This window comes from Phocoena phocoena, chromosome 15 (assembly GCF_963924675.1).
Source record: "Phocoena phocoena chromosome 15, mPhoPho1.1, whole genome shotgun sequence".
NCBI lineage: Eukaryota > Metazoa > Chordata > Mammalia > Artiodactyla > Phocoenidae > Phocoena > Phocoena phocoena.
The window spans coordinates 66,102,348-66,124,835 of record NC_089233.1 but is presented as its reverse complement, the minus strand read 5'-3'; the positions used below and the strand labels follow the sequence as shown (position 1 = coordinate 66,124,835).

At 40.4% G+C, this 22,488-nt stretch overlaps 1 protein-coding gene across 1 annotated transcript in view; it reads right to left on the bottom strand.

Annotated features, from left to right (window-relative positions):
* The window catches only part of CTNNBL1 (catenin beta like 1), a 169,071-nt gene that overhangs the window by 116,384 nt on the left and 30,199 nt on the right, over positions 1 to 22,488 (bottom strand). Inside the window, exons 3-4 of the mRNA XM_065892012.1 lie at positions 18,946 to 19,052; positions 10,177 to 10,316 (exon numbers count right to left, since the gene is read on the bottom strand). Coding sequence (XP_065748084.1) covers positions 10,177 to 10,316; positions 18,946 to 19,052 — 247 coding nt within the window. The remainder of the gene's footprint in view (positions 1 to 10,176; positions 10,317 to 18,945; positions 19,053 to 22,488) is intronic.

The following is a 22,488-nucleotide window of genomic DNA, read 5'->3' as shown; positions in this document are numbered from 1 at the left end:
TGGCTGGTGTTCACCAAGGAGTCTTCAGAAATCAGGGCACGACAAAATAGGTTTAAAATGTAGAGGGAAGGATTTTCGTTGGACTGTGCTAGACCCCACCAACCTCCCTTCCTCTTAAATACCATGTTGCTTTGGACATAAAAGGAAGGTGAACAATGATGATTAAACACAAGGCAAAACGAGAGAGACAGGGACATACAGGAGAAAGAAAACATGAAGGAGAGAAAAAAGGAGTTATGTTTGGAAACTGGAAGCCCAAACTAAACTAAGTTTCCCTTCCCTCACCTTGGACGCATACATACACACACACACACGCACACACACACACCACTTGCTCTGTCAACCAGCATTTACTGAATGCTTATGATGAGTAAAGCACTGTGATAGTGACAAAGGCAAACCTATTCACTCTGGGCCTCAGTTTCCTCATTGATAAAATGAGGAAGTTAAGGTAACTGAAGACATTTAAAAAAATTATATACCACAGGCAATTACCAACATGTAACAAATGAGGAATACAGACAACTTGAACTGCGCACATCCTGAAAAAGGAGCAAACTGAACTGGGAAATAAGGAAAGATTTGCTACAAGATGACTGGTCAGAAAACAGACCACTAAATAGATGAAGGCAGGTAGGCTAGAAAGCAAAACATCAGGAATATACACAGAGAGATTAGAATGTACAAAGGTATATGAAGAGGAGAAGAAAGAGGATTAGGGACAGGGGGAGGGGAGAAAATGATAACTAGACTCATATGAAGAAAATAATATCTTGAAAGAATAATGTTAATAGCTGTGTGCAGGATGCACTAAAGCACTGTGAGTGTTGGGTTTGGGGGTGGGTAGATGGGGGGGTTGGGGAAAAGCCAGGCCTGAAGGAGGAAGACCTGCTCCGAAGCTACAACACACAAAAGAGTCCAGAAGTGAGACGACAAGGGTCAGAATCAGGGCAGTTTCAATGCAAACTGGAAAGAAAAAATAAAAAGAAAGATACAGGACATATTAACAAGAATGATAGGACCTGCTAACTGCCAACTGATGTTACAGGTATTTTATGAACATCTTTTGCTAAAAGAAAAATTATTCAAAGGTTTGTTTTATTTATCTATACCTGACCAGCTGACCATTATGAATAAGTAATTAAGCTTTCCGTGTCTTATTCTTTCACACTTTAAAGTAATATATACGCAAAACTTGGGTGTTCTATGAAATTCTATGTGTATAATGAGATTAAAGGTCTTTGGATAAAACTCCTTCATGCGTATAGTATATAGTCTTTATTAACAAAGTAACCAGAAAGCTCTTGACACAAAGACCACGTATCAAACATGATGTATAGTAAACTAAAATATGTAAATTGTTTGAATTAAAAAACAAAACAGCCTAACCAAACTAACCTCTAGAAATTCTGAGTAGTAGGAATTAGTAGTTCTCCCTCTCTAAACACTGCTGTAGATGCCATCATAATAACTACCATTTTTAAAAAGTCATCATTATGCCAAGCACTGTGCTACTGAATTCTCACAGCAGCATTATAAGTGTGATCCCCATTTTACAGATAAGAAAGCGAAAGCTCAGAGTGGTTAAGTAACTTATCTAAAGGTCACTGCAATAGTAAGGGAGAATGTTAGGTCCACCTGATTCCAAAAATAATACCTTTGCCCGTACTCTTCATATTAATGCACAGGGGAGTATAAACCAGGTTTAAAAACAGCTAGATTCAGGTAAATTCTAGCTATTGACCCTACTATAATAACAGAGAAAAGGACTGTCACTTACTTCATCATAAATTATTAAAATCCCAGGAAAAAGAACAAAATGCTAACAACTCCTCATTCTCCTCATCTGAGAAGCTCCCATATTTATTCTCTTGAAAAGTTCTTACATATGAGATGTAAAATTCTTATTATTTATCCACCTGCTTATTTAATATGCATGATGACATTTCATCCATCCATCTATCCATCCATCCATCCATCCACCAGAGTCAGATGTCTATAGGACAAGGATGTGAATTGGGCATGCAGTAAGTACTATCATTACATCCCCTGAATAACATCATGCCCCACTAAGGACTTAATAACTATGATTATTAATTAAACATTAGCCTCAAGAGACAGGTGGGGCATATATGAAAGAACAACAGATGAAGAGTCAGAGCAAACTCGAGGACGGGGGTCATATCATATTTATCTTTGCTTCGTATCTTTAGTGAACCAAACTGTCCCCAAATTGTTAATACTATGGAATCTTGCTCAAGCTCCTTTATTTCCTTACAGCTTAGTTCCCTCATCTGTTAAGAGGTGATAATGATCTCTGCCCAGCCTATCTCACCCAGTAGCTATAAGGAATAAATGACATCATGTATGTCAAAGGGCAAGTAAATCCAAGTACTGAGAAAATAAGAAAGCACTATAATAAAGATTGTTGTTAGTCAATTCTTCCCACAGAATGGCCAAACCCTCACTATTGCCTTCATTTTTTCTAAAACCTCTAAAATCTAAAATTTAAGCTAACAACAGCATGATCCTCCCTTTCTGGGTCACAATGGGTTGGAAGATCTAATTTTATATTTCAGCTATGCCACAGAAATTCAGATTGACCAAGTCCTTCTTCAGCCTCTAAGGTCTTATGGGACAGTATCATATTTTTCTTTGATTATTCTTATACCATGCTCACAAATGGGTCACATTAAACCTGGGGGGGAAAAGGAAAAGAAAATTTGACAATGGTGATCGTTTTATATAGGAACAGAATAAATGTCTAACTTTTACCAAGAAAAGTCATTTCTTATAATGGTCCAGTAGATATCTCCTTGCCTACTACACTCCTGCCTCAGTTGAGAAGTCAAACAAGAAATCACCTACCAGCTACCAGGTCTGGTAAACAACTCATCAATCCTACCATTAACTGATTTTACATAAATTCTCAACTTTCACCAAATAGCATTTCAGCAAGGCAGTAATGAGTCCATAATTGTAATCATCAACTCCCGAGTAATATAAATATGATCCAGAAGATAGAGGTCATTTGAAGACCAGAAAGAGGAATAAGAAGTGAAACTAAAGATAAACAGATGAACTCTCAGTCTTAATGAGAAAATTCAGCATGGTCTGCCACCCATCCGGCGTTTCTTCACAAGCAGACTCGGGGCATGGGTGATAGGTTTTTCCACTGTAGTTACAATTTCATTTCACAAGGTAAAAGGCTCTCCCATCCAAGTGCAATAGGAAAACAGAGAGCCTGTCTTTGCGAATTACTAAAACACAGTTTTTGATAGCCTATTTTGTCATGTCGGGTAGAAAGGCCACCCCACTCACTCCCTCTGCACCTGTCCACTGCTGGGGCAATAAGCCAGTACAATAAGAGGCGAAGTAGAAAAGACCAGCTGGGTACAAAATGGCCCACAACACAATGGCTTTTAGAAAAAGAGGCGTGTTTGCTTTTATTTTGGTTTTAGATATTTGATTTTTTGGCCTCATCTCATGTAGAGTCTTGGGACAGAAACGGGGCATCAATTTCATTAATCTCCAGTGAGATGTGACCACAAGGAACAAAATTATTAAAAGAAAAAAAAGATAAAGAGGAACAAAATATATTAAGCAGATGGCTTTTTTTAAAAGTCCTTACAAAAATGCTTCTTTAAGAAAAATGACCAGTTTGGATTCACAGTACGTAACTGATTTAATGGAACAAATCTGCGGTTTTTTAGAAGTCTCTTTTTCTTTTATTCCTAGATTAGAAGAGTGATTAGATATAGCTCAATTAATGCTGATGAATTTCTAAACAGACAAAACTGTCTTTTTCTCCTTTTAAAATAATGGCACAGAACTACCTAGAATGAATCTAGATTCTTAATTTTACCCCAATCCTTAATCAAAATAATATGAGGGAAAAAAATGTCCTCATTCAACATTTATTAAGTACCTACTAAACGTCAGTGGGCACTGTTAGGCCACAGGGGAAATGTCCAAAGCAGGCTACCACCACCCTAGCCTTCCAAGGACATGGAATTCACCTAAAACTCATAAGCAAGATCAAAAGTTACATTAAGAGGTCCTTTTCCTAGATTGCCATTTTGGCACTCTTCTCCTAATCTGACTTACTTCAGAGCATACTTAAATGGCTCCAAAAAAATGGGTTGTTTATCAGTACAGATTATCAGGGAAGTTAGACTACCAATCAGGAAAAGAAGTAAATTCTTTTCAGTGTAATTTTTTTAAAAAAATAAATTTATTTATTTATTTTTGGCTTCATTGGGTCTTTGCTGCTGCACGCAGGCTTTCTCTAGCTGCAGCGGGCAGGGGCTACTCTTCATTGCCGTGCACAGGCTTCTCATTGCGGTGGCTTCTCCTGTTGAGGAGCACATGCTCTAGGCGTGTGGGCTTCAGCAGTTAGGGCTCCCGGGCTCTAGAGCGCAGGCTCAGTAGTTGTGGTACACGGGTTTAGTTGCTCCGCGGCACGTGGGGTCCTCCTGGACCAGGGCTTGAACCCGTGTCCCCTGCATTGGCAGGCGGATTCTTAACCACTGCACCACCAGGGAAGTCCCTTCAGTGTAATTTTGATTCTAGAAATATCAAGACAAGAATAGCTCCTAGCAGAACAACAGCTTGACATATAAAGTCTTGTTAGACAGTGCTTGCAGGAAAGCACTGGAGCAATAGCCAACTCCCTCCCAGTCCAATTAGAAGAAAGCCCTTAGGAGGTGCAAACCCTTCCCAGCCCTACTCCTGCTCATTAGCCCTGGGGCTCGAACACAAGGCACCCCTGACTACTGTACACACCCTCTGGGATAATATGGTGTGTCGTATAGACCCAAACTGCTCAAGTGCAACTGATCCCTGCTGGTCTAAAAAAATCCTGTCTGCCCTTTATTTTCCAATTTCCACAATAATTCTTCACAAAATCCAACGGGACAACTTTGCAAGTTCTCCTGGCTTTCTAGAGTTTGAGAAAACTAAGCAGTAATTTAGAAAAGAATAGTGCTAACGACCACTCCCTATTTCAGACAAAACAGAGCTGTCCCATCAGGACCAATGATCTACTCTGTAATTAACAAAACAAATCTCTCCCTTCCTGCATATTAGCATGCAACCAACTGTACTGATGCCCTAAGTTAACAGTACAATGAGACCTCATTTTTCTGAATCACAAACGGGTGGAGAGAAAGCAGATTTGAAAAAATCTGGTTTATATTATTCAATAGTTTTTATTAAAGAATAGGGCACTCAGCTGAGAAGCAGTGGTCATGATTTTAAAAATAAATAAAGCCATGGACCTGATATTCCTGTAAGTTTGTAGTGACTACGTGAGCACATCAGCTTCCAGCACGCGAGGAATGGCAATTTCCATTGCCACGGTAGAAATCATGAAAATAAACTTGAAATGCACACTGATCTCCACATCTATCAAAAGCTTACCCATCTCCAATGCCCAATTCCCTAATCACTGCCAAACCAGAGATGACCTACGTCTTCTCGGAACACCAATGGTACTTCCTGGGCATAACACTCCAAGGGCACTTACCACACATAGTAATGTGAGTGTTTTTGTATCAACTAGAGTTTTTTTTTTTTAAATTAATTATTTATTTTTGGCTGCATTGGGTCTTCGTTGCTGCGCCCAGGCTTTTCTCTAGCTGCGGCGAGAGGGGTCTACTCTTCGTTGCGGTGCGCGGGCATATCATTGCGGTGGCTTCTCCTTGCGGAGCACAGGCTCTAGGCGCGTGGGCTTCAGTAGTTGTGGCACACAGCCTCAGCAGTTGTGGCTTGCGGGCTCTAGAGCGCAGGCTCAGTAGTTGTGGTGCACGGGCTTAGTTGCTCCGCAGCATGTGGGATCTTCCCGGACCAGGTCTCGAACCCGTGTCCCCTGCATTGGCAGGCGGATTCTTAACCACTGCACCACCAGGGAAGTCCTCAACTAGAGTTATTATTTGTTTCCCTGATAGCACCCAACAGAGCTTATCATACAAAGGAGAAACCCAGTAAATGCCATGATCTGCCATAAGGACTTTAGAAAGGATTCCACTGACTCTTCCCTCAAATTGAGAACACAGCAAATGACATATAAAAATAAGATATTTATGGATTTGCTGCCCTAATTTTTTTTTTCTTTTGCTGATAGCAGAAGAGGTGATTAGCCACCAAATGGGGTTCTATCTTCCTCTTGTTTTATTCCTCCTTGGTCCTTTAGGCAAATTGAGTAAATTTGGTTTAAACTGGGCCACAGAACTGACTGTTTAGCAACACCTTAAGAAAATATCTTTAGGGACTTCCCTGGTGGCGCACTGGTTAAGAATCCGCCTGCCAATGTAGGGGACATGGGTTCGAGCCCTGGTCCAGGAAGATCCCAGATGCCGCGGTGCAACTAAGCCCGTGCGCCACCACTACTGAGCCCTCATGCCACAACTACTAAAGCCTGCAAGCCTAGAACCCCTGCTCCGCAACAAGAGAAGCCACTGCAATGAGAAGCCCGCGCACTGCAACGAAGAGTAGCCCCCGCTCGCCACAGCTAGAGAAAGCCCATGAGCGGCAATGAAGACTGAACGCAGCCTAAATAAATAAATAGGGCTTCCCTGGTGGCACAGTGGTTAAGAATCCACCTGCCAATGCAGGGGACACGGGTTCGAGCCCTGGTCCGGGAAGATACCATGTGCCACGGAGCAACTAAGCCTGTGCGCCACAACTACTGAGCCTGCGCTCTAGAGCCCACAAGCCACAGCTACTGAGCCCACGTGCCACAACTATTGAAGCCCGTGTGCCTAGAGCCCGTGCTCCACAACAAGAGAAGCCACCGCAATGAGGAGCTCGCACACCGAATGAGGAGCCCGCGCACCGCAACGAAGGGTAGTCCCCCCTCACTGCAACTAGAGAAAGCCTGCGTGCAGCAATGAAGACACAACACAGCCAAAAATAAAAATAAATTAATTTATAATAAATAAATAAATAAAATAAAAAACCTTTAAATGTACCTTTGATTTTATTTTTCTGAAGAAACACTCCAAAAGGGTCACAGAAAAAAGGGCTCTGAACATGTTTAAGTGATTTATTTTAAAGGAAAAATTGTTTTAAAAAGCAATATTTCTAAAAGGCAGCAGCTGTTGAATCCCACCTTGTGTTCCCTCCTAATGCATTCAGAGTGACTCTTCAATCCATGTGAGGGGTGTGCCCCTCCCTCTCTGCCCCTCACCCCCAGAGGTGCTCTTCACGGACCAGAATTCCTCTCCACAGCCAACTGATGGCTGAGCTCCAGCCTCTCAAGGGGGGAGATGAGGCACAGAAGCGCTGACAAGCCCTCACCAGCAGCAGTGATGCAGAGCGCCAGAATAAACTCTGAAGCTGCTTCTCACGGTTGAAAGGATGAGGCACAAGCTGTTTTCTCACATCCTCTGCCTCTTAAGGTTACAACAAACCAGCCTCTGATCCAATTAAAGTCCCTATAGTTTATGTTTTCTCAGAGAAGGACAAAGCAAAGATGACCTGTGCTTGCTGGGACCATAACCAGCCATGTATGGTCTTGGTTGATAAATGAAGAGTTAAAAAAAATTAAAAATTTAAGTCCTGACTGCCACGAAATTGTTTATTCATGGTAAGGTGTTTCAGGCAGTTACAGCTGTACAACAGTAAATTGTTAACAACCGTTTCCCGAAGAAAAATTTCCATTATAGATCACAGATACGACAAGAAGCAGAGTGCAATGCTACTGGGAGATCAACATTCCAACTGATAGAGGATATGTTAGATGCAAGTCAAGAGGGCCTACCCTTTCTTGAAACCACTTTCAAGAAAAACAGTACTTTGAGGAGGATGACATTTACCCTAATTGCTGCATCTAATTAAAATGAGGTAATTTTTAAAATTTCAAATGCACTTTAAACTTGATGTAGGGCATAATTTAAAAATTAGATTTAAAAAAATATCATTAGGGCAGCAGGGTGAAGGTTAGCAGACAAGAAGGGGAAAAAACAGTTTAGCTCTCAGAAAACAGGAGGGAAATGGCAGTCTGTCAAAGTTATTATAGGAGGGACTTATTTTTTTCCCTTCTTAAAGACCAGAACGTAACAACTTGGAACATCTGTGCCATTGTCTTTCCCAAACATCCCGATGTCAAGCACACATCTTGTATCAGTCTTCTCCCCAGCAGGAACCAGGTTGGTGAATCAGCAAAGTGTCAGCATCTTCAGAAAGCTGCCACTATTATTTTGAGTTAGCAAGAATAAAAGAAGAATAAGAGTTGTGTTTCCAGAAACAAAATAGGTGATTGCTGTATTAATACACAAGGTAAACAGGTGACTATACAACTCTGTCAGGGATGTAGTAAATCCTACAGGGAAAAGACTCAAGGTGCATTAGAAATGACACTGGACTGGAAATCAGGGGCCTGGAGTGCCAGCCTCAACCTCAACAGCTAGTGGTCCAACATCTAGACCTTAGACTTGTTACTAACTAAACAAATAAGGCCCTGGACTAAGTCAACTCTAAGGTCTGTTTGGATTCTGAAAATCTACCATTCTTAGGTGAATTGAAATGTGAAGTCACAATTAGAACTCTTGGTTACTAACTCTGTGAGGACCAGTTAGTACCTTGAATAGGGCTATTTGTATGCTAGATACTCAATATGTTTACTGACGGATACTGCTTGAGCATCAGTGCAGCCTATGGTTCCTGGGGGTCTAGCACAGTGCCTGATAAGCACTCAAAGCCGTGTCTACCAAATGAATTCATGAGACCCATACCAAGCTCACCCAGAGACAAGCTAATTGACTAGGGTCCTCGTACAACCCAGAACCTCCCGGTGATGTGTATGGGGAATATACTCATCAATCTAGGGACTGACAGAAATTCTCAATACTGTCTAACATTCTATGAATTATCAGAAATGGCTTAAAAGATCACCCTTCAAGAAGCCTGCATTAAGATTATTCACTGATTTATTCCTATGAGAATTATCAGGCAGGAAAGAACCTAGTCAGACATGCTCTCAGGAGAGAGATTACCAGAAAGATGAAAATAACATGAAGCAGCAGCAGATTTCCCATGAATATCACTCAAGCAGACTAACTACATTTGTCTCTTACCTTCGGAAATCTGTATTCAAACAGAAAAACTATTGGAAGAGAATTTGCTTTAATGACCGTAACCCCAACCACAGGTACATCAAAAACCTTTTCCACTAAAGCTGTTTCATATCTGATAGCAAAGACAAAGTATAAAAAGGTTTTAAGTCATGATTCAGCTTCAGTTAAAAGTAACGTTTAACATTTCTGAAACTATGTATCAGAAACTGCTTAGCACTTACATGAACTCCTTTGATCCTCTCAGCAACACTGAAAGGCAAAAGTTTATATATATATATATATATATATATGAATGTTTATATTTTTTCCAGTAAATGCCATCCACGAATATACACAGTATCATTCCCACAGAAGAGTCTATAGCATTTAAGTCTTGAAAACAAGGTGGCAACTGAATTCACAATTTTTAGATCCTTCGGTAATTTAATGTTCTATGCCCTTAAGGCTGTTAGACCTTAAGGCATCCAGGTCTGGTTACGTCCCAGTGACATAACTCATCTACTTTTGCAGATGAGAATACTAAGGGCTGGAGGGGCACCGAATTTCATACAGGGAATCAAACTTAGACTGTCTGTTTAGGTCTAACGCTGTCAACAAATACTAAATGTTATTGTGCACCCAGCCTCTTCTAAGGAATTGGGAATATTGCAGTACACAAAGTAGATAAAAATCCCTGTCTTCCTGGACATTCAAATGTGAGACTAGAGGAGGGTTCAACTCCACTGGGCCATCTGTTAGCAAAATGATGTCTAGAGCAACAGATGTAAATCCTGTCTGGTTTTGCCTATATAATGGGCCCCCAAATCAAGATCCTGAAAAATTAATGCTGTTAATGTATGAACAGGATACATCACGATGAATTCTAACACTAATAAGAGCAAGTAGGACAGCTAAGGGCTGCCCAAGATTTATTAATAGATAAAAACCAGACTTTCGAATGAGTAAAGAGCAGCGTGTGATTCAAGATGGGAGAAAATTAAAATGGAAATAGAAAACCAAACGTGACAGCAGACATCAGCAGAGACAGACAGGAGAAGAGAGTAAACAGCATTCCCCCACCACGTCTGCCTTCCTACTGAGGACAGATCTGAAAGGATATCTGTATTATCATGTCCAAGCAACCCGAGGAGAGACTGAACAGCATTCAGCTCTACCAGAAGGTGGTACAGGTCTGGCATGGTGGCCACCACGTGCATCTCCTGAATGATGTCATTTAGGTCCAGCTCAGATTCCATAAACCTAGGAAGGGAAAACAAGACAGCATTATTGAAAGGGAAGGGGTACAATCAGTACTGAGGAGCAAACAGCAACATAATCCAGACAGAGAGACAATCTGTCAAAATGTCTACAACAGACCAACCAAGAAGTATGCTCGTCCAAAAATCATACTGTCACACAATTTCCTTGGGAGATCGATTTCCTCATTACAAAAATCAATCTCGGATTCAGATCTCACTACAGGGTTCCCCTTACTCTTGCAGTCACAAGTTGCCTTTTACAGGCTTCGAAAGCATTTTGCAGCATCAGATGCTCTAACTGCCCACCAGTCCTGTGGATTAGCTACCATAACCCCTTGGAATGGCAATTCACTCTGCTGTCCTGAACATAGTTATCCTACTGATCCAAAAAGGGCTTCTCTTACCTACCACTTCAGATCAAGAGCCAATTATTCCCCTTACCTAAAGGAAAGGACAGAGATTCCGCTGCCATCCAGAAAAACCTTCCCCTCCCCCACACCCCTTCCAATGAGCTGATTAAGAGAAAGATCCCAAAGTAAAGTCTGGCATCCTGTAATCACCACCATACCTTAAGTAGCATGATACTTCACTCACATTTCCACACCTGCACCTTTCTGCAAACCTATGCCCAGGCACAAAGAACAGAACTGCTTTGCATTCACCTCTGCATGCCCTCCCCCAGTGTTTGACATAGAAGAAATGCCCGCTAAGCCTTTGATGAACAAGACAGGAAGGTTTGTTCTGAAAAGGAAATAAGCTAATCCATGTAAAGCAACTGAAAAAATAACTGGCGGAGAGGAATCAGTGGTTAAACACACTCTGGAGCCAGACTGCCTGGCTCTGAACCTCACTTCGCCACTTACTTAGCCTCTCTTTGCCTCAGTTTCTTCATCTGTATAATAAATGTGCTAATAAAGTTACCTATCTCATAGGCTACTGTAAAAAGTAAATGAACAAATACACATAAAGCACTTAAAAAATGTCTGACATGCAAAAAGCACTATACATTTGCTCTCATTTCTATTACTACTACTAACACATATAATATGTCTATCTTCCCTTCCAGAATGTAAGCTTCTTAAAGACAGGAATTACATCTTTTGTCTCTATGTATCCACAGATGCCTGCTTAACTGAATTGAGGCCACAAAGAAAAGGAACATAAGCAGGGACTCCTGAACCTCCAGATGCTGAGGAGCTGGGCAAATCTCCAGAACTCTGGAGATTCTGTAAGAACAAAATCTGGACACTGTAATTTTTTAAAACATGTCCATAATTTAGACAATATCTTACCACTGTTTTTCTCCATTACCATTTTTAATCATAACATTTATGTAGTTTTTTCTGATTATAAAACACCACTTTTTGTAGAAAACTGGGAAAAGGAAAGAAGAGCCCTCAAAAAGTAAACCGAAATCATCTATAATCTTATTAACCAGAAATAACCATTGATAATACTCTGGTATGTTTAAGTAATTTTTCTCAACTCATAGCCTTCCCCCTGCCTAAAAGTAGCCTACACAGTATACAGTTCTATATACAATTTTTGCTGTTGTTGTTAACATAGTCTGAACAATTCCTCTTATCATTAAACATTCTTCTACAGCAGGAAAAGCCAGTATCCAATAGGGCTGTCAGTCCTTCTTCTCCCTTGGCAAAATCCCTCACTGAGCACAGCATCTCCCCCGCTGAGCCCAGACATGGCTTCAGAATCCTTCTCAACATAGTGTTCCAAGAAAAGACTACCAATCAATCATGGAGAGGGAACAGATTAGGCCTATCTGAAAGTCCTATTCTAAATAATACATTTTAAAAAGCTACATGGTGTTTCCTTGTATAGATACTCCATAATTTATTTTACCAATCCCCCTTTGTCAGACATTCAGATGGTTTCCAATTTTTTCCTTTATAACAAATGGCACTAAGATGCATGTATTCATAACTATCGTGTGAGGATAATTCCCAGGAAGGAAAGTACCAAGTCAAAGAGTATGCATAATTTAACAGGTTTTGATATATTCTGCCAGAAAGGCACCAGTAGTGTATGAACTCCCTGTTTCCCCTCACCCTCTTCAAAAAAAGTATTATCTACTTAAAATCTCCTAATTGAGATGGGAAATGTAACTTTTTTAAGTTTTGCTTTTCTGATACCACCATGGTAAAAATTTTGTTAATGTTTACTAGCTATTTGTATTTCTTCTTTGCCCATTTTTATGTCAGGGTGTTCATTTTATTATTGATTTATAAGCACTTTATATGTTAATGAAATTAATCTCTGTGATACATTGCAAAAAAAAAAAAAAACCCAGAGAAAAATATTTGTCCTTTAACTTGTACATTGTGCTTTTTGACATAAAGGCTTTTAATTACCTTTGCCTTATGAACTCTATTTTACCTGTATGCTGAGCAAGGTTTTTTCTATGCTAAGATCAGATATATGGTGTACTTTTATGTTTATACATTTTTAAATGTTTAGGAGTAATAAAACTAAAATTTATTTCAGTGTATAATATAGGGCAAAGATCTAACTTTATACTCTGCAAATGTCTGGCCAATTGCTCCAATACTATAATCTATCTCTTTTCCACAAATTTGAAGAAATGCCACCTCTATCATACACTAAATTTTAACGTGTACTCTAATCTGTTCATGGGCTTTTCACTCCATTTCATTGATTTGTCTGCAAATTCCTGAGCCAGGACCATACTTTCATAGTGTTACAATATATTTTATATCTGTTACTGCAAAACACTCCTATGTTAGCTTTCTTTTTGAATGCTTCCTTGTCTATTCTCACCTGCTTATTATTCCAAGTAAACTTCAAAATTATTTTTGTCAGACCCCCCCCCCCATACCACTTTTTTTTTAAAGTCTCCTTCCACAGTGCTTACAAACAGATTACCTTTTAAATCACTAGTTCCCCATCACCTAAAGTGTGGAAACCCAATCAGAATCATGACATGGAAGGGCTGGTGCAGACTTCAGATATTCCACGGGGCAGTAGATCTGTTTAATCTTTGAATCTAATGGGCTCAGCAAACCTCTAAGGCTTATTTGCCTTACATGGGTAGTTTAAAACAAAACAAAACAAAAAACCTGATTTCTTGAGAGTAACTTGACAAAAGATTTTTGCAGCTCACTGGGAAGAATTAGCAAGGGAGACTGGGCACTAACTAGTAATAAACAAAATCATCTTGCATACAAGGAAGAGATTTGGGGACTTGAGTGATAATTAGTGAATGAATGTCAGCCTGGAGAGAAGCTTCTGGTGGTATCCTGCAGGGCTCCCTCCTTAGGTCTGTTTAGATCAACTATATTATTTTATTGTTATGTTTTGATCAACAACTTGGGTGAAGATATATAAAAGGCAAACTTAACAAATGTCATATAACACAAAGCTTATAGTGAACACAGCAGCTGACAGAATCAATTCAAAAAGTTTCTGACAGGCAATGATGATGGGCCAAATCTAACAGGAGAAAAATTACCTAGGGTCTACGTGGAGAACGCATTGAACCAAAAAGTCAAGTACAAATACATGGGGCAGGAAAGACACAGTGTAGTAAGAGGACATGTGTAGAAAGGACCTGATGGTTTTACTCAACTGTAACCACAATACAAATCAGACCACCAAACAGTTCTGCCAGGACAGAGACTATTTCTCAGTCATCTCTGGACACCTAGCACTGGGCACACTCCCTGGTCCACTGCAGAAGTTCAGCAGATGCCTTCCAAATGAAGGAGCAGAGGAAAGTAGCTGCCACAAATGCTGTTATGGTTTTAGGCTGCTTAAAAGAAAACAAGATAGTTATGCTGATTAGATGACCATAAAAGTCTGTGACATCTGTTATGGGAACCATACTTTAGAAGGGATATGGACACTAATTTGGGGAAGCAACTGAGGTTATAAGGAGTCTAGATATCCTCTCACAGGAGGATTTGTTGAAATTCTTTTTCATTCGGAGTTGAAATCTTAAGAGTCAGAGCTGCCAAATGATGAAACAGGTTTCTCTGGGAAGTTAGATCCTTGTCACTGGGGGTAATTAATAAAAGGTGATATAAAAAAATCAATGAAGAGAAGGGGGAAACGGACTGTACCTTTCAGTCCCTTCCAACTTCAAAATCCTTCTTCCAAATATGCAATCTTAATCAACTATCTTTAAGTTTAGAAAGTCAGAAAATTATCACAACAAAACGAGCAGAAAGTCAACTGTGAGCAGGGAAACAGCATAAAAATACCACTGGGGTCCCATGTGACATGAGTAACGAGATATAGTGGGAAATGCCTGGACCTAGGAATGAAATTGACCTGGGTTACACCCCAGCAACATTATTTACTGGCTGTGTAACCATTAGCAGTGTGTCAATAAGTATTTATGGGCACATACTAGGTGCCAGTCACTGTGCTAGGTACTGAGGATATAACAGATAGCAAAATAATCCCAGTTGCCGTCCTCACCGAACTCCTAGCCTAGCACAAATATAAATAATCTATTACATACAATTCATTGTAAGGATATCCAGCGTTGCCCAAGAAAATTGCCATTGGAACACAGAGCACTGGGCTCCAGCCTTGTCAAGGGAGACAGAATATTAACTAACCTATCTCTAAAACTCAACTTCCTTGATCTTCCTATCTGAATTATAGTGAGGATTAAAAGAGATAATAAAACGCCTAACAAGTGTTGGCATGTAGTAGACAGTCAATGAATCTAGATACCCTCAAGTTTGCTACACTGTAACAAAGAAAATTCTCTTTTTGCTGACAAAAGTACAAGCCTACTCATTTAAAATCACACACTACAGTATTTGCAGACGGCTGCCTAGGGATTAGGTACACCTTCAGCAACAGATGACTCACAGCTGGGGGGAGAGGATCAAGCTAGAGGTCAACGGGAAAGCAATAGAGCAACACATTAAAACAGTAACCCAGGCTGAGATGGGGTCACTGATTCCATCTGGTAGGATGGAGAATATTCTGCTAGCTTGCCCACGTACATTTGCTTCAGACCAGCAGGATGTTCTCCCTCAACCACAAAAGTGAATTTTAGCAAGTGATCAGCAATGTTCAAAACCACTATAAGAACAACAGAAACCAACGAGTCCTCCTGCAATCACAAAACCAGCTGTAAGTGCACACACAACATGATGCTTCCTTCACCTGGCTAAATCAGCAGTTCTCAAAGTGTGGCCCTGGGACTGCAGGGGGTGGCTGGAGATCCTTTCAGGGGTTTATAAGATCAAAACTATTTTGACAACAACTCCAAAACACTATTTGCCTTTTTCACTCTCATTCTCTCGGGAGTGTATGGTGGAGTTTCTCAGACAACTATACAACAATGTGATGATACCACTGCCCTAACGGCTAATGAAATGTGTACTTGAATATTCTAGAATTTTCTTAGATAAGTACTTTGGGGTACTCAATAATTTAAGGGTGCAAAGGGATCCCGAGACTAAAAAATTTGAGGACCACTAAACTAAATAAGTCTGCCCCTGCAAAAATGAAGAGAAAAACTACTAAAGGACTTACTAGGGAAACAGCACACTCTACCAGATGTGATGTTTGGGAGAAAGATCACACAGTGCAAAGTAGAGGCTGCCTAAGAGAAGTGTCAATTGAATCTGAAATGCAGCCAAATGAAGAGAGGCATTTTTTGGTATGCAATCAAAATGACAATTGCATATATGGGAAAATAAATTTGAATGTTTCTGATCTCAACCGGAAAGTTTCATTCAAATATGCTCTAGCAATTTTCATTTTAATTGCACCTTGCTGGTCTAGAGAATTATAAAAGACACTGCACCAGTAAGAATTCAAGAACTCAAGGTTAAAACACAATGTAGTTTCCTAACTGCTTTTCGATGTAAAAAAAAAAAAATGTTCTTTATGTATAATTTCAATTTTCAAATGTTTAGATTTTAAAACTAAAATAGTATATAAATTTTGTGTGAATGGAAAACACTGTTGATATTTTTAAATAAAACAACGTTTTCTTAAAACCAGTTCATGAATTGTAACAATACAGCATCTGTCGTACCTAAGATGTAGATGGTGAACATAAGCTGCAGAAACTCGCTGCTCTAAAATGACAAGTATACCTACTAAGCGGGCAAAGGTAATACTGCCATTCCAAGAAGTAAATTGGATTTCTTAAATTTCCAGTGTCATCAACCTGTGGCATAGCTGCCTCATAATGTATCCTCGGGTTCCAAGCAATAGGGATGTAGTAAATATGACATCAACTATATAAGATCTCTCTTGTTTACTGAGTGCCTACAGTATGGCAGGTACCGTGCTAGGTACTACAGAGACAAACAATACACACCAACTAAAAGGAACACAGAGTCTAATGCAGGAAGACTGCTGAGTAAAGAAATAACAATAAAACAAATGGCAAAGATGTTGAGAGATCAGATTCATTGTGGGCAAGAACGTAGGGAAAGAGACCTGCTGGTGACAGAACTAAAGGATATGGTGGGGAATTTGGCAGTAGCTATCAAAGTTTAAAATGCACGTGGCCTTCAATCTGGGAATTCAACATTTAGATGTGTATCCTATAGAAATACATGTACACTAAGACACATGTACACAGAGGTTCACTACAGCATTGTTCATAAAAGCCAATATTTAAAATAACCAAATGTCCATCTATAGAAACATAATAAATAAATCATGGTATCTCCAAACCATGAAATGCTATGCAGCGGGCACAAAATATAAGGTAAATATGCATGCACCAACATTGAAAGATCTTCCGTTATGTGACCAAAAAAATCAAGGTGCAGAGTATGTACAGTATGATTTAGGTAGGAGAAAAATATTTGCATATTTATATATATGTAAATAAGTGTACAGAAAACAATCAAAAAGGATACTTACAGAAGTGTTCACAGGCGCTATCTCTAAGTAGAGGAACGGAAAGGGGATCAGTGCAGTGAAGGACAGCTTTCATTTTTCATTCTACTATGCACTATTGGTATTTTTTACGATAACAATCTATTCATGTATTACTTATATAATCAAACACACACACACACACACACACACACACACACACACACACACACACAGAGCAGTATGACAAATGCAATTACTGCTGCATGACAGAGGTCAGCACAAAAACTGACAGGACTCTGGTGTGGGGAAAGCTGAGCTCTGATCTAGCTACTCCTACTGTCAAAGGGGGCTGTGGCCCAAGTCCAGTAACCGGGTTCTCCCCTCTCCACCTCCTCATCCACGGTACAGAGAGAACGTAGTGGACCACATTAGCCTTACCAAGTTGCCATGACAACAGGATGCCCTCTGATACCTCTGTGCCTTTGTTCCTGCTAGTCACATTGCCTGGCATGCCTTTCCATGTTTTCTGCCTAACTAAAATCAAAATCATTCTTCAAGGCCCAGCTCAAATACCACCTCTTCTGTGAAGCCTTCAATAGCCCCCGACTTGGTATTCACTGCTTCTTCCTCTTTGCTCCCACAGTACTTTGCTTATATTTCTTTTAAAGTATACTTCCTTCTACCATGCATTTATAGGCAGTCTCCCTAGTAACCTTTAAACTTGAGTGCAAAGACTATACTATTCAACTCCTAATTGCCTAGGGACCTTAGGCATATTAAGATTCATTAAAAGTGTATGTCCTAGGAGGGAGGGAGGGAGGAAAAGAGAGATTTAGGACATTAAAATCTGTATAAATATGAAAATCCATTTACTTAGGATTCAAAACTGATGCAAAGTTATCAGACTCCTCATTATAGCACTTCACAGCGCACTGAGGAGCTGGTGTAGTAACAACCATATTAACTATCATTTCATGAGCACTTACTATGTGCCAGATACTGAGCTAAACACTTGCCATTATTCTCACTTATTCTTCACAACCACCCTGTGAGGAAGGTACTATTTCTTTATACAGATGAGACACCTGAGGCTAAGAAAGGAGAAATGACTTACTCAAGGTCATGTGGGAGTCACACCCATATTTGTCTAACCCCAAAGCCTTTGACATTTCTCAACAGTAAAGCTATCACTAATGGCAGCCATGGTCAGTCTTCCTGGGGCCTTGAGAAGAGTAATGCAAAAAAGAGTTAACATAACAGGCCTGATCCTTAGAAGGGCCTGGTCCTAGGCTGGCAGCTGGGAACCTGGCTTTTGAAACGATTCCTAAGTGATAAAGTTGCTTTGCCCATCTGGGGCACTGAACATCTGCTTTCCTTCTGTGAGTCTGGAATTTTGGTAGCTGTTGCTGGCAGAGAATGCTATGATCTGTCTTCAATAAATACCCTGGTCTCAGAGTCTCAAACGGGCTTTCCTAACAGAAACACTGCACATGTGATGATGTATTTCACTGCTGGAAAAAGGAGCAGGTCTGTTGACCCCTCCCAGTGGAAGGGAGAAAACACAGGAAGCCTGTACATGAATTTCTCCAAACTGCCTGATGTGTCTTTTTCCCTTGCTGATCATATTGTGTATCCTTGAGTACCACTGACTCCGAGTCCTGTGAGTACTTTTAGTGATTTCCCAAACATGTGGGTCATCCTGGGAACACAAAATACACAAAGAGCAAAACAAAATAGCAAACAAAACATCTCAGAGGAGAAAGGGCAAAAACAGCAAAACAGAGACTTACTTCTCTGGATTGTCTGGAAACTTGATCCGCAACTCTTGGTTTTTGTATGATCTTTTTTCAAATGTAAGGATCATCTTCTTCACTGAGCTTTCATCCAATGGTTCTTCCTGGGGTAAAGAGACAAATGCAACAATTTCAGTCCAAAGGGATTTCTTATTCACTAATCACTACTTCTTTCCCGTGGCTCTTACATGCCATTCTGCCCCTCACCTTTCTGGATTAACTATACAGTAAATACTTTATCTCCCCCATTAGAATGAGGGTTAAGGGTGTACATCACATGCTACTTTGTATCATCACTCTGTGTGTCTCACATCTAGCACAGGAAGTTCAACTTGAGGTATTAAAGACTCACTCATTCAACAAATATTTCTTGAGCATACTGTATGGCAGGGAGTAGCAACAATACTAAATGAATATTGTTTAATATTTATTTCGTCCTTCTCTTCTGTTGTACAGGTAAGATAACATTTAGAAGTTTAAAGAACTTGTTCAAGGTCAAACCCTGAGTCAGTGGCAGTGCCCCTCAATCTTTTCCCTACACCGGGGGTCAGCAAACTATGGTCCATACGTCAAATTCAACTTATAGCCTATTTTTGTACACCCATAAGAATGGTTGTTAATTAGCAATAGTCACTGCTTTGTGTTTCTTATATTATACATTACTGTATCTAGTCCTCACTAGCTACTGAGAAGGGTATCAGACAGGTACCTGGAATCCCGATACAGCAACAAGAATTTAGTAACCTCGCTCAGAGGAAGCATAAAAAAACTAGCAGACCATACAGAATATTCTTACTTCATACAGTGGAATAATACCTACAAAGGTAAATAAAGTGAATTTTTGAAAACAGAATCATTCACCCCCCCCCCAAAAAAATCTACACTAAAGTTTCAGAAACGTTTTTTCCTCAGTTTAGTTCCCAGTTTAAAGTAATGTGCTGCAGTGCGCTCTGCCTCTCTAACACTCTCCCAACTCCTAGCTTCGTAGTCGTTGACCAAAACTCACACCCAAAACCAATAAAGAAACTGCTATTAAGAGAACCAGAAGGGCTTCCCTGGTGGCACAGTGGTTGAGAGTCTGCCTGCCGATGCAGGGGACGCGGGTTTGTGCCCTGGTCCGGGAAGATCCCACATGCCACAGAGCGGCTGGGCCCGTGAGCCATGGCCGCTAAGCCTGTGCGTCCAGAGCCTGTGCTCCGCAACGGGAGAGGCCAAAACAGTGAGAGGCCCGCGTACCGCAAAAAAAAAAAAAAAAAAAGGAGAACCAGAAATAGATCCTTTTGGAAATCACTGAATCATCTCATAATTTTTTAAGTACCTAAAAATATTAGCTATTAAATTTAGATTTTGGCATATTGAGGTTCTTTTTTAAATTTACTTATTTTATTTTTGGCTGTGTTGGGTCTTCATTGCTGCGTGCGGGTTTTCTCCAGTTGCGGTGAGCGGGGGTTACTCTTTGTTGCGGAGCACAGGCTCTAGGTGCACAGGCCCCAGTAGTTGTGGCTCGTGGGTTCTAAAGCGCAGGCTCAGCAGTTGTGGAGCATGGGCCCAGTTGCTCCGTGGCATGTGGGATCTTTTCAGACCAGGGCTCGAACCCATGTCCCCTGCATTGGCAGGCGGATTCTTAACCACTGCGCCACCAGGGAAGCCCCGACATATTGAGTTTTAAAGTGGGAGATACCTATACATTCATTTTGGGCGTGACACCTTTCTTAGATTTTATCAATGACTCCTGGACCCTGAGGTACTCTTTTGGAATCCCACCCGCTCCCCAGTGTCTACAGCTTTAAGGAGAGGTACCCTGACTTGGTAAAAAAACTGAAGTCAGTGCCCTGACTCAGTCAGGACTCAGAGCTTAGCTTCACTACTTACTACCCACGTGGCAATGTTACTTTGCTGAATATAATCTTCAAACCCTCACCAAGTCTAACTGATTCTACCTCATAAGTGAATTCATCCACTTGGCATTTAGAATAAAGTCCCAAATCCTTCACATGACCTGTATAAGGAAGGCCTGGCAGGATTTGGCCCAGTAATCTCTCCAACCCCAAACCTCTGTTAGTGGCCCATGTGTGCTTATTCACTGTTGACTCTCCAGTGCCCATGATAGGGCCTGGCACACAGGAGACATCCAATGAAAATCTGTTGAAGGAAGGAAGGAAGGAAGGAAGGCAGGGAGAAAGGGGAAAACTACTTTAGGTCATCATAGAGATGACCTGAAGACATGAGGTACATAAAATTGTTTTATAAACTATATGACACTCTATTAATATAAGCTGTTATTGTAACTATTAGCATGATTGTTAATGTACCCAACTTATCACTGGGATTTAACTAAAATAATTTAAATTGCTAGGAAAGGGTTAAATCACTTTCAGGCAATCTCAGTACCTACAGCTTTTCTTTCCCTTAGCTAACATCCTGCCAACCCTGTGGGAAAAAACTTTATTAGTGTTAATAATACAGCTCTCATAGGATTCCCAAAGTCTTAGCCTCTCCAGGGTTTGGCCTTCCCTCCTTTAATTTCTCTCCAACACTGGGGGAAAACCGAATTATCAGTCTTAGTCATCAGCCACAGCAGTATCTCCAATAGCTCAACGTCAGAAACCAGAGGGAGATTTCAGAAAGATGAATGCTGGTGATGTAGCACAAAAAGGACAATAATATTTTACAAGTTCACCTGACTTTACAGGGGCAAACATCACTTGTTTTTCATCAAATGGGACTTTGGTGGCAGTGAGAAAATAACTCCTGGACTTGTGGCCTTCCATGCGTCATTTTTACAAAGCGACCTCTTTTTCCCTGTCCCTTAACAGAAGGCCTGGTCCCACATCCCATTTCTGTCTTCCAGGCTAGAGACCTTATACCCATGACAGCTACTATGCTAATCCTCCAGTACCAGCCTTGCCCGACACGGGAATTATACCTGCCAATTAACTGCTGCTGCAGGGCTAACAGATTGATCAGAAGCTAGTAAGGAGGGAGGATGTGCTACACACATTGTTTGTCTAAGGCTGGCAGGGCTGCTGCCCTCAGAGAGGAAATCCAAGACTGTTTTTCACCACAAATTTCCAAAGTGTCACCACCTCTTAGGGGCAGACCACCGAATTACCACTGGTAGAAATCCTAATGAGGAGAGAGTTACTGTCATAACACAATGAAGACCTTTTTGGAATATGAATCAATTTTTTTTTCTTCTCAGATTCACACTCCAGCTTCATTTTTTAAATCCAAACTTAGCATCAAGCCTTTGAGGAAACCAAAAAACAGCTGGCTCTTAAGAATCTAATTCATACTGAACAAAATGCCAGAGTGAAATAACATACAAGTTAACACTTAAGGATTTAAAGAGACACAAAAGTAAGGTCACATTATTTTTAATCACTGATATTTTACCTCTATTCTTTTCAGCTTCATTCATTTATTCATTCAATAAATACTTGTTAAGGGCCTACACCAAGTTCTAGGCATTGCTCTGAATGCTAGAGATACAGCTGTGAACAAAACAGAGCCAGTCCGTTTTCAACAGAGGTTGGGGAG